At 35.8% G+C, this 13,483-nt stretch overlaps 1 protein-coding gene across 10 annotated transcripts in view; it reads right to left on the bottom strand.

Annotated features, from left to right (window-relative positions):
• The window catches only part of ARMC4 (armadillo repeat containing 4), a 207,887-nt gene that overhangs the window by 116,967 nt on the left and 77,437 nt on the right, over nt 1-13,483 (bottom strand). For all 10 annotated transcript variants that reach the window (XM_032621216.1, XM_032621217.1, XM_032621223.1 and 7 more), the window contains one exon: nt 5,335-5,449. In XM_032621216.1, the coding sequence (XP_032477107.1) occupies nt 5,335-5,449 (115 nt within the window). The remainder of the gene's footprint in view (nt 1-5,334; nt 5,450-13,483) is intronic.

Raw genomic sequence — 13,483 nt, forward strand, 5'->3', positions numbered from 1 at the left:
CTTTGTGTTTTTCTTTACTTTTAAAATTGGCATAGTGAATATATAACCATATGCCAACTTATATAATTCTTGAGGTTTAGAACTTTTTGTAGAAGTTGCTTTTCAAAAACAACTCTCCATTATTTGCATATCTTAGACTTGGGATATTCAAAACAAGAGCCACTAGCTACATGTGGCTACTTAAATTAATTAAAACTTAATATAATTAAAAGTTTAGTTCCTCGGTCAGACTAGTCACATTTCAAAACCCACACATGGCTACTGGTTGCAATATCTGAAGAGTAAATTTCCATTATCATAGAAATTTCTTTTAGATAGAGCTCTCTGAAACCACGGTTTGATTGGGATCTATATGAATAATGAGATATTATTTTTTAATATAAATGTGCTTTCTTTCCTCTTGCCTTTCTGAGCACATGACCTCTCTTGCACTTGACCCCTGAGGTATCCTTCTGCCTTGGGAAGATGAGTTTTGTTCTGAAAGTATGCAAGAAAGGAAACCAGTATAATATTCACCTCCTGGTCCTAGAAAATAGGAGTTTTCAAAAGGACAAGAGTCTTGCAAATTAGGGTATTTTCTTGAGGAAAGATGTTTTAAATTTCCTTCTCTCCCATTTCAAGGGCCAGACCTGATATACTAGACCAATAGTCTTCAAAATTTTTGCTCACATATCTCAATACATTTTTGAAAAGGTATGCATCCTCATCTATTTCGAATTGACATCTAAAAATGTTCATCATAAATTTAGTCATAAAAGATGAATTTTGTGATATATTTGACATCAAATTTTGACTCTGCATATTTAGTGAATTCAATTTATGGAAATGTCTTCTATATTATGTAATCAGAAAAGCCAGTCCCCATTGTTGAAATAATCAGCCAAATTATACTTACTGTCAGCTAAGAAATGTGTGACTTCAAGTCTTTAAATTCACAGAAGGGTATTAATTCAGATCCCTTTGATAACTTTGTCACTTCTGAATTGGATGACAGAAAGATAGATAGATAGATAGATAGATAGATAGATAGATAGATAGATAGATAGATAGATAGATAATAGATAGATAGATGATAGATAAATAGATAATAGATAGATAGATGATAAATAGATAGATAGGCCGACAGACAGACAGATAGATAGACAGGGAGACAGGAGATTGGGCATGTGTTCGTTGCCTCGATGAAGTAAGAAGTTGCCTTTTTCAGTGTTTCTTACCAGAAGTCCTTCCTGTCACAGGGCTCACCCTCAGGAGTTATGTATTCTAGAAGTGTCCTTCTGCTTGGTGCTCCAGAAGTTTTTTACTCTACTTAGAACAATGTGCTTAGAAGGTTTAGGCACAGTGAGAGCTATGCTTTCTTCCTTCCTTCCGTACATCCATTCTTCCTTTCTCCATCTACTGCCTACACACACCCTCTCCATCTCTCTCATGCCTTTCCCATATTAGTCATTCCCTCAGCCTAAACTGTCTTCCGGATTTCATATTGGCTCCTTCTACTGATATTAACAGCTCAGCTTCCAGAAAGAACTATTAATCTTCTTTGTATCTATTTCTCCCCTTAATTCATTTCTCACTCCAGTACCACGGACTTAAACTCTCACCTCTCAACTGAAATGTCTATGACCGATGATCTCTTCATTTCCATATTTAATGTGCTCTTTTCAGTTTTCAAAGGCAAATGACCTCTTAGGGGCAAATGATACTGTTGAACACTCCTCCTTTCTTGGCGTTTCTTCCTTTCTTGTCTTTCCTGAAATTGCCCTCTCCTGGTGATCTCATCACATGTCAGTCTTCCTCTGCGACTGTTCTTTGTCACTGGTCTTCTCTTGTCGCCCACACCCTCTGCCGTTCATCTTTGCACAAGACTTCAACCGCCTCCTACATACTGATGGCTCCCATATATATATATATATATATATATATATATATATATATATATATATATATATATATATATATATATATATATATCTCCAGTCCAGAATCTCTCCTGACACCCAGATTCATATATTCAAATGACTGGACATCTATACCTGGATGAAAGCAAATCCCCCATCTTTTCCCCAAATTGTGTTCTTCCCATGTTTGGTAAAGGTTACTAACAAGGTTAGCAACTAAGGTTACTTAGTTGTCAAAGTTAAAACACCAAAACAAAAACAAAAATTCATACTCTCTCTCACCTCTTTCTCATAGCCAACATCCAATAACTCACCAATTTCTGATACTATTTCCCAATCATTTCTTGTATTTGCTCTTCCTCTTCACCCACACTGTCCCTGTATTAGGTCAAACTCTAATTACTTTCCACTGAATCATGGTAATAGCCTAATCAGTCACCCACTCACACATTTTCTAGTGAGCCAATCTGCTTATGTCTCTTCCTTGTTCAAGACTCTTCAGATGTTCATGTTACCCAAATGAAAATGCATACAGAAGTTCTTGGTAAGAGAAGTGAACAAGCAGAGATCCTCATGGGTCTTTCCTTCCCCCAGGAGTGGTAGGAAGGGAGGTGAGAAGAGTTCAAAGATGCTGAGTTGGTGGGAGTGGAGAGCAGTGGAAGGCAGGAGAGGTTCAGGAGAAATGGAGCTCTTTATGAGGGCTCGGGTGTAGACTGGCCTTGGGGCCAAGGGCTTAAACACAGACAAGATGGGTTGTTCTTAAAGTCTGAGTGTAAAGTCTGGGCTCAGTTTGGGTTGCCAGCAAAGGAGACCAGTTGGATATTTGGGACAGAAATCCGGGGCAAGAATAATGAATGTGGAAATGCTGGAATACCTTTTAAAGCTAATAATAGATAAACAGGCAGATTTGGAGTTGAAGTCCATACGAATACAGGACACAGTTTACATGTAATAACAGCACTGATAGAAATGTTATCTATACAAAATGGTATCTCACCAATGATAATATTAAATTCATCATATTTTCAATGATGATTGAGATTTAACCAGTATCTCTAACACCCTTCTCTAGGAAAAGGAAAGACTTTTGGCATGTTTTTACCTATTACCTTCCACTCCCTAACATGCTTTCCGAATCATCTGGTAGTATAGATTCAGATTGTTACTGTGACAACACCATCTGCTTTCATTTTACTTTATGCCATTACTTTTAAAGAAATTCTTTCTTAATAATCTGACAAAATATGATAGCCATATTACCAACACAAATTCATATTTAGCTATAAATTCTAATGGTTTATTTGTTCATTATTGTTTCTATAACTCATGTTATTCTCTTCCTTAGAATCTTCTATTTTGCTGGAAAACATTGTAATTTTTTTTCAAAGAAGACCCCTGGGGGATAACTTTCCTAAGTGTTGACATTGCTAAAGGCTCAACGTCTTTATTCTGTCCTTAGTCTACTCTCACTGGAATGCTAGTTTTGCAGGGTATAGAATTCCAGCATAAAAAGTGTTTTCCTCTAAAGACAGTAAAGGCTTTTTTGTTCCTTTTTCGTGTAGAATTTATTGTGAATAATGTTAAGCCTAATGCCGGTGTGATTCTTACTCTTATGTAACTTTTTCCTTTCTTTTAATTTCTGGAAACACCAAACTTGTATTTGTGTCTAGGCGTAGATAAATTCTTTTTCCCTACTTGGCACTAAATGGATCTTTTCAATCTGAAGACTAGAGTCTTTCTTCAGCTCTTCAACTTACAGAAACCAACCCCCTCCTTTAAAAAAAAATGACTGTTTCTTCTTTTCAATTGCTCTCTTTTTGTGTGCTTGCGATTCCTATTTAGTTTTTACTTTTACGTTACATTTTTAGCTATTTACTAGACCTTATCATCCAGATAATTACGTAGTCATATCCCAGCATCACACATAACCTAGAATTTATCTCTTTTATTAAATTTATTACTTTTTCAAATATATTTTTAATTTCCAAAAGTTCATTCTTAATCTATGAATATTTCTTTTTTATTCAGGCTTTTTGGGCCTAGTAGTATCCCTCGGGTCATTCTGAGGATATTAATTTTAAAAATTTAATGTTATCTTCTGTTCTTTACATTATCTCTTTCCTCTGAAGTTAGTTCTGCTTATTAATCTTGGCTTGCCTCTGATACCGTTAACCTTCCTTAAAGATAACTAAGATCCTTAAAGATATTAAAGATTCCTTAAGGAAGATTAAGGTCTTTCTTAAAGAATATCCTTAAAGATATTCTTTAAGGATGTGTAGCAATCTTTCTCCAGTAGGCTTCTTTCTTGCTCCCTAAATAATATCATTTATATTTTGCATTTAAAAAATTTCTTTGGACCTTATATAATAGGATTATATTGTATGTCTGCTTCTGAAACTTGTTTTTATTTTGCTCAATGTGTTTATGTGATGTATCAATATTGATGAACACATTGCTGAAATACATTCATTTTTCACTGCTGCATTGTATGACATGTTATGACTGTACTATCATCCTGTTGTCCATTTTCCTGTAGGTTGACATTTGAGGTGATTTTATTTTTATTTTTCCTTTTTTGTTGTTATAAAAAAATGGTTCCATTAACCAGTTTGTAATAAGTCTTTTCTACTATTGCTATATATCACAATTCACTTTTTACAAAAGATTACTTCTAGTCACAAATATTTAGGAAGATAGAGGTATGTTAAATTTATTACGGGAATTAAGTGTTTTAAATAAAAATACTTTAGATAAAAATACTCAACAGAGAGAAATATCTCTAGCAATAAGGATCTTAAAGGGAAATCCCTAAACCTATAGGAAAAGAAATTTAAGTGAAGATAACAGAAATGGGCTGAAAAGAGATCCTCAAAGAAAATAATAAAATTTACAAATGAAGAGCTAAAAGACTTCAGAAACTTCCAGTTCAGTCTTTTTTCATATAAAAATTTTACCCATAGGTTTTATATCCAGTCTTTATTGACAGATAAGAAAAGCGGGATTCATGAAATTATGTGACTTTTTTAAGGTAACAAAGAACTTAGTGATTTTTCATTGTAGTAATTCAGACAATAAATAACATAGAAGTCATCTTGAGCTTCTGAAAGTGGCAGTAATGCAATTTTCTTTTCACCCAAGAGATAAGATAAGTCAACTTTCCTCCCCCTAATTTACCTGGGGTAGTGGTTTTGATTGCACCAGCCATGTAGAACATGGTAATAAGCACTGCCATCTTAGCCCCGTTTCATTTTACATATAAAAACTGACCAGAAGAAGGTATCGCTCAAAAATTAGTTTGGCACAAACGTTCAGCACATTTTTTTCCCCCAGATAAATCTGACCAAAAAGAAGTGAAAAGAAATTAGTGACCTGTGGTGACATTATTCAATATGGTATTAGAGATTCTAGAATGGATTGACTTGCAGTCTCTTCTCACCTTTGCGTTCTGGATGCAGGGACAGAGGGCCCAAGCTGCACCGGCCTTCACGTCTGGGTGAGGATTTTTTAGTAGGGACCACAACAAACGAACTCCATCTAAGTGATCAATTATCCTATTGTGAAACAAAAAAACAGAGGTAGAGACTGTAATTAGTACATGAAAATAAAAATTTAAATGGCCTATCTATTCACACAATTATAATTATTTTTTCTCCTTTTGACATTTCGCTTAGCTACTTCTTTTCAAAACTTTAACAACAGCAGGGACATAACATGCTGTTGAGTTGTCAGCTCTCTGATTTCAGTTTTAAACTCGTTGACACAGAAAGCAAGCTCCATGATAGTTACGATTCACATAAACTGAAAATCAAGCCATGTAATTCTTTAATTAGCTGTATACAGACTGTTACCTAAATGTAAAAATACTGGTTTCTTTCATATAGTAACATCTAAATACTTTCCAAGACAAATATTTATGGCTCAAAGCTGTGCAGTTACCTTTTCTATTTGGTCTGTGTTTAACTGACTTACCGTACTGCATGACACAGTTTAACCTCTTCCAGTACTAATCTAGCACTAGGAATTAAAATCAGTACCACACACTGCATCCTTTGTGGGGCACAAATAACACATAACTTGTTTTCCATGTGCTCCCTTCCCAGCAAGACCAACATTGCAGACTGTGTTATAGTTACTTAAACACACTGTAATCAAAATATCTTCTTGACTAGCTGAAAAATGAATTATCATCAGAGTCATCTCCACACCATCTGTCTTCTGTTTATATGTCAATCCGTCCAGGGAGCATAACCTTGCATTAAGGTCCATCAAGTACTTGCAGTTGAGAAGAAGGTCAAACAAAACTTAGTATCCTTTACAAACATGGCTTTGTTCAGAAAGATAAACTCAGAGCATATGAAAAAAGATAAAGAACATCAAAATTCCTTTGATTTTGAACCTCAAGTTGAGTTAAATACATGTAGTACTTAGCCACAGATAGAATAAACACTACTAGCTTGGCACCATTCAAATTTTTTCTTGAAAATTGACATTAAAAAACTATATTTCTTGATTATCTGAGTATGCCAGGGGCAAAAAAATGTATTATTCCAAAGGTTCCAAGTTGGATATGTTTTCCATAACCTTATAAAACAGTTGGTAATGCAAATAGCTTATAGTAAGATATAAACTATCTCTTTAAAAGATGATTTTTAATAAGAAAAAAGCACATTGAGGAAGTATTTTCACCCAAAGTTTAACTAAATAGCTTTCTAAAACTAAAGCTTTCTGTCTGTATCATGCTGAGGGAAAATAAAGTTTTATTTCTTGATTTATAGAAACTATAAAGAAAGACACTGAACACACTGTACCTCACAATGAAGGAACTACTCTGCAAACTTAAAAAAGCTTACTGGTTTACATATGCCACTGAAAGCGTAATTAATGGAGATCGTGGGTCTCTATTTTTTCACATGCAATTTCTCAAAGAACAATAGTGAATGTTAATCCATCCTACTCTCTCACTAACGTAGTAGTAATAGTTGCATTAGGAATATTTAGCCATACAATGACGGACATAGCTTGTCATCAGAGTGGAAGTCATCTGGATGGCACATATTTTCAGTTAAAAAGAGGCATAATTCAACTCTGGATCCCCCCAGGAAAAATTTCACAATTAGCAATAAAGATTCACCATTCATTCTAAAACCAGATGTACTGTCCTTGACTGTCACCCCAAACCCTAGGCAATTCATCAGCTGCTTAGTTACAACAGATGGGGACTGTGACCCCATTATAGATGTCTTAAAAGACAGCACAGCACAGAGTAATTACCTTAGATGAGGAAAACATTTAAAGAAAACATTTGCAAACATAGGAACTAACAAAGTCATGGGTAGCAAACCTCAGAGTTTAATTTTGTCCCTCCATCTCCCTCATCCTCTTTATCGAGTCATATACTGTGGATTTCCTTCAAATAACTCAAGTATCTCCCCCTACTTCTCTGTTCTCCCTGCCAGCATCCTAATCCAGGTGTCTACTACCTCATGTCAGGATTGCTACAGTAGTTGCCTAACTTGGTTTTATGTCTCCCGTTTCTCTCAATTCCAATCCATCCCATAAATCCCTGGGAAATTAATCTTGCTGAAGGAGTTTTGAGAGCTTCTGCGGTATCTCCTTGCCAGCAAGGCCCCGGGGATGTTCATTCTGTCCATCACGCCACCCAGAACGTTCAGTCAATGCTTGGTGAACAGTTCACAGCTGAGAGGTCACTCCCAGGAGACAGTCTCTGACAGCTTCCCGCTGCCTGCATGGTATTCACACCCCAGTTCCTGCACGTCAGTATTTAACATTTCCAATGAGCTGGTTTATTCCTCCAAACTCCCTACATTCAGGTGTTTGCTCATAAAACTCTTTGGCCATCTACTAAACACTAAGTGCTAAGCATACGGAAGTAACACATACAGTCAATTCTTATTACTCAGGGTAGTTCGCTGTATAAAGTCACTGCAAACAGTGAACTTGTAGATACCAAATCATTGCTCCTGGGGGAATATAAAGTTTTGTTCCTAAGAGCCTCTGGTGAGAATATTTTCATTAACTGACCAATACATAATCTTGTTCTATGTGTGTTTCTGTTTAAAGACACCTTACTTCATACACATTGTTGATTCACTAACACTGAACCCACGGGCAATCCAATACACATATTTTCTCTGTGAGGCACATCACAGCCCCCTTGCATTTTGGCACTATGCTTAGGGAACATTTTAACCAGGAAGATCACCAGCTCAAAGGACGAAAATGCAAAAAACGTGGCACTAAATACTGGGAAGACGACACTTGTTTACAAAATGAGAGCGGATACAAGAAGGCAGAGCGTGGTCCTGTTCAACCCCAGCTGGAAACACGTGCACCAGGCAACTCAAATTTTTCGTGGCTCCACACGGGTCCGTGAATAACTGCAAAAGTGCTATAAGGATTAACTGGGGGGATTACAAATACATTTTAGCAAGGATGTGAATACACAAATACAGAATGTGCAAACAATGAGGATTTTAATTGTCCTTTAGGAAACTGCAGTCTAGCGAGTGTGTTAAAGAGACCATAATAATCTATCCTGGTAAATGCTATAATAGATGCGGGCATGGGGTTCCATATGAACACAGAGGGGAGACACTGTTAACTCACAAGTCACAGAAATTCTCCCAGGACTAAGCCTTTGCCCTGCCATCTCCATCTTTTGCTGAACAATCCATACTTTAAGGTCTACCATAAGACCTCTCCCAAGTCCTCTGGCTTCTCCCTCCTCTGAGATTCTTTTGAGTTTTGCTGCCCTCGTTTCTAGCACTCATAACACATTGCCTTGCATTGTAGGCAGGTGCGTATGCTTCTTATCTCCCCAAGTACTGTGTAATCTCCTTGACAGCAGGAATCTGCTACTGCCCGCCATGCTTAGGGCAGCTCCCGCAGACAGTGAGTATTGGTTAAACGGATCTGAAACAAGACAGCCTTTGCCTACTCCTTTTCCGATGAATCAAAAATCTCTCCCAACACAAATACATTCATTTTCAACCTCACACTTGGAAAGTGCACGTTCAAATTCAAAATCTAACCAGTAAATTTTTATTTGGAGTTGGCTCTAAGTTGAAAGTGCCTTTTCATAGATCTTCTTTACAACTTCATTGCTTTTTGAATATACAATGCTGGGCTTGTAAATGGTATTCATTACACCACTGCCCATTTTCAGTGGGTCTATATCTCCTTTTGTATAGTTCTTTAATTTGATTAGCATCTTGCTCTGAATTCACTTCCAGCAGTACGTTAACTCTTCCTGCTTTTATTGTCAATAGAATTTTACATTAATACTTTGATATTATAAAAACAAAACTGAACTATATGTTTCCAAAATCTTCAACTTTATCATAGAAATCAAACTGTGTGGCTGACAAGATAACAGTTCTTGAAAGATGACTACACATTCAGGTTCCGGCTCTTAAAAACAAACACACACACACAAAAGACACAGCTGCTTGTTGTGGCTTCTCAGTGTCTTTTGTTCTATTAACTCTTGTCAGGATTGTTAACAAGTCTGGCTGGCTGGCCTGCCCGCTGAGGCCACATATACGAACAAATGTGAACAGCGTGCACCCACATAGCCAGCATGGCTGAGGTTGCAGAGTTTCTTTCTGGCAATGCCAATGCATCTATTTTGAAACCATAATTTTGCATCTTTTCTAAAAATTTCACAATATTTTATACATGGCTCAACCTAAATGTGGTTATAGCCTAAAGGAACATGATGTTTGTAAGCCACACTGTAAGATGCAACTGAAATCTATAGGTTTTAAAACCAAGTTGGCAATTCCACAAAAATGGAAACACAAATGGATGTCAGAATTAATGATCGCTGTGAAAAACTATGATTAGAAAAGAATTTTATGTTTTCATAAAAATTCTCAGAGTTTTAATGTTTATATCTCTGTGTATTCTTTTAAAGAGGCTATGGGAGACCAAATTGGGAGAAAAGATGTGAATGTAGCAGCCTCTGGACATGCATGTCAAGTGTGTCCCAGAATTCCTTGGCTTTGGTAGAGTAGAAGGATAGTCTATCCTTTTATCGTTGTGTAAGCACTATGACAGAAAAGCTTTCAAAACTTATTCATTCATACGAAAAGTTATGCATTCACAGAATAATATTAAGAGGGCCCAACAATTTTTGAGGTCCAGCTCATATTCAAATATTCCCATTTCTTTGCAAAACTTTCTTTAGAGCTTTTTAAAAAACAAACAAAACCTAGATTCAAAAGGGATCATACACTGTATTTTTGATATGTCTTTTTAGCCTCTTTTAATCTAGAACATTTTTATGGCATTGACTCTCTTAAGAGATCAGGACTGTTGTAGAAAGTCCCACAGTTTGAGTTTGGCTGACTGCTTCCTCAAGGTGTCGTTTGACTTTCCCCTCTTTTCTCTGTACAGACCTTCCTTGACTTATCCATGGGGCTGTGTCCTAATAAACCCAGCACAAGTGGAAAACACATTTAACACACCTAACCTACCGAACATCACAGCTTAGCCCAGCCCAACTTAAACATGCTCGAAACACTTACATTGGCCTATAGCTGGGCAAAATCATCTGACACAAAGCCTATTTTATAATAAAGTGCTGAATATCTCTTGTAACGTAGTGACTAGTGTACTGAAAGCGAAAACCAGGATGGTTGATGGGTACAGAATGGTTGTGAGTGTTTGAGTTGTTTACCTTCCTGATCACACGGCTGACTGGGGGCTGCAGCTCACTGCCACCGCCCAGCATCATGAGAGAGTATTGGACTGCATATCCTACCAGAATTAAAACAGACCCAAATAAATGGAGATATACACCATATTAGTAGATTGGCGATCTCAATATTGTTAAGATTTCTATTCTTTCTAAATTGATCTATAGATTCTTAACAACAATTATTAAAGTTCCATAAAGCTTTAAAAAAAGATTTAGACAAGATGACTCTAAAAGTTATATATAAATGCAAAACATCTAAGATAGCCCAAAGCATCTTAAAAAGTTGGAGGACTTAACACTATTACAAAGCTATAATAATCAAGATAGTGTGGGACTGACATGAGGATAGAAAAATAGATCAATGGAAAAAGGAGTTCTGAAATAGATCTGCTAATATACAGTCCATTGAATTTCAACCAAGGGACCAAGCTAATCAACTGAGAAACAGTGTTTTCAATAAATGATGCTAGATCAATTGAATATCATATGAAAAACTTAACTTGGGCTCCCCTTTCCACACCACACTCAGAAACTAGTTTGAGGTACATCATATAGTACACTAGCCATGAAAGTAAAACTGATAACTTTAACTTCACCAAATTAAAACTTTCTGCTGAAAAGACAGCCTTAACACTGACTGGGAAAAATCATTCCACAGCACATAAATGGAACAATGGATTTGTATCCAGAATATGTGGAGAGCTTCTTCAAATTGCCAAAAAAGATAAACAATCCAAATTTAAAACGGACAAAAAACTCCAAGAGACTACAAAATAACATATATACACGAAATAAGCACATGGAAAGTTATTCAACATCATTAGTTATCAGGGGAATGCAAATGAAATCTACAATGACATACACTTTTACTGTTAGAAGGGCTAAATTAAAAATAAAAAAGAGCAACATTAAATGTTGGCACCAATGGGAATGTAAAATTGTACAACCACTTTTGTATACTATTTGGATGTTTCTAATAAAGTTAAACTTCTACCCTATGACTCAGAAATTCCAATCCCAAAACAGGGCAAAACTAATCTATAGTGATGGAAATCAGAAAGTGGTTGCTTGGGGTGGGAGTGGGGATTGACTGGAAAATAGCATGAGTGCACTTTCTTGGGTGAAGGACACGTTTTATATCTTCTTTTGGTTGGTGGTTATATGAGTGTATACAATTGCTGAAACGCATCAAACTGAGCAATTAAGTGTTAAAATAACCTGTAATTTTGAACAAAAAAATTCAGACAAAAACCAACACATATTATATGCTTCCATTTGTTTCCAAATAGAAATAAAACTATTTAGGGAGGCATTCTCAAATATAAAATGATGAAAACAGAGTAAGATATGAATTACCATAAAAGGCAAGAGAGGGGCTCTCCCCAGACTGCAGGGCAGTGGGCACTGGGGGGCTGTGATAGGACAGGCAGCCCGGGTGTTTGTAGGGTGATGATGGTATTCCGCTTCTTGGCTTGGGTGGCAGGTACATGAGTCCTCCCTTTTCAAGAATTTACTAAGCTGTACGTTTACGTCATGCATCTTCCTTTATGTATATTATATTTCACAAATTAGAAGCTTTAAAAATGTGTTTTAACTTCACTATAAACACACACACTCTCTCTCACACACACACACTCTCACAGACACTATAAACACACACACACACACTATAAACACACACTCACACACTATAAACACACACACACACACACACACTCTCACACACACACTTACTGTCACACACAGGAAATGTTACTGAAAAGCCAATTTGTTCAGCTATGGAGCTAAGCACACATCACACCTGGATGGATGAGATATAGAATGTGGATAAATAAAATCCAAATAATCCTCAAATTAAACATCCCCAGAGCTTGCTTTAAAATGAGAAAACTAAGATTCAGAAGATTAAATTATTCACATAATTAATTTTCATTTGGCATCTCAGTATCTCAGTTAAATCCATATGCTTTTAAAAGTATACAGATGAAAAACAAATAACAGAAGGAAAAATGTTCTTATTGATACAAACATATAAAACATATATTCTATTTTATATCTTACATAAACCCTAAAATGTCACAAGGACTGGTTTCGTGGTAAATGAAATTTCTGGGCAGCCACAAAGAGATTAAATCTCTTTTGTATGCAAACAAGCATAGCTTTATTTTTTCCCCCCTTTTAAAAAGAACAAATAAACCCAATGTTAAAAAAAAAAACAACTATGTAAATGCAACATAATTATGTTTAAACCACAGAAGACAGGAAATTTAGAGTTACAGATTCCATGGTAAGTTTTAATTCTATCCTTGTGTATATGTTTTATAAAAGAGTCTTTCATTACATGATCACATAACACTGGACTATGTAACAATCAGTTCAGCAAATGTTTGTTTTACAATGTGTGGAAGGAAAATATTTTACAGGATAAATTGTAGGAAATTAGTATATTATTTAGGTAAACTGTCATGTAAAACTTCTTAGAATCTTGGGCATTTACAGAATATTAACAGAAACATTTTTTCTTGATTATTTTCTAAAGAACATGAAAATTAATTCTTTTGTAGTCAGGCACTTATATTTGAAAGCTGACCTTTAGGTTTAAGGTTATTCTGAAGTAAAGAAAAACTTAGGACACTAGAATTTTAGCATGTTTTGAATCATGTATGCCAGGAATTTTGTATTAAAGGCACAGGAGAGACAAATAAATCATGAGGATCTACAAGTTCCTAAAAAGTCTGAAAAACAGCCCTTATTATCACTATTGGCATTTGCTAGGGTTCCTGACAACTCATATGTCTGAAATTTGACTGTTTCAAAAGGAAAAGAAAAGGATTTATCCTGATTTTCCTGTATTAACTATATT

This window comes from Phocoena sinus, chromosome 2, assembly GCF_008692025.1.
Source record: "Phocoena sinus isolate mPhoSin1 chromosome 2, mPhoSin1.pri, whole genome shotgun sequence".
NCBI classification, from domain to species: domain Eukaryota; kingdom Metazoa; phylum Chordata; class Mammalia; order Artiodactyla; family Phocoenidae; genus Phocoena; species Phocoena sinus.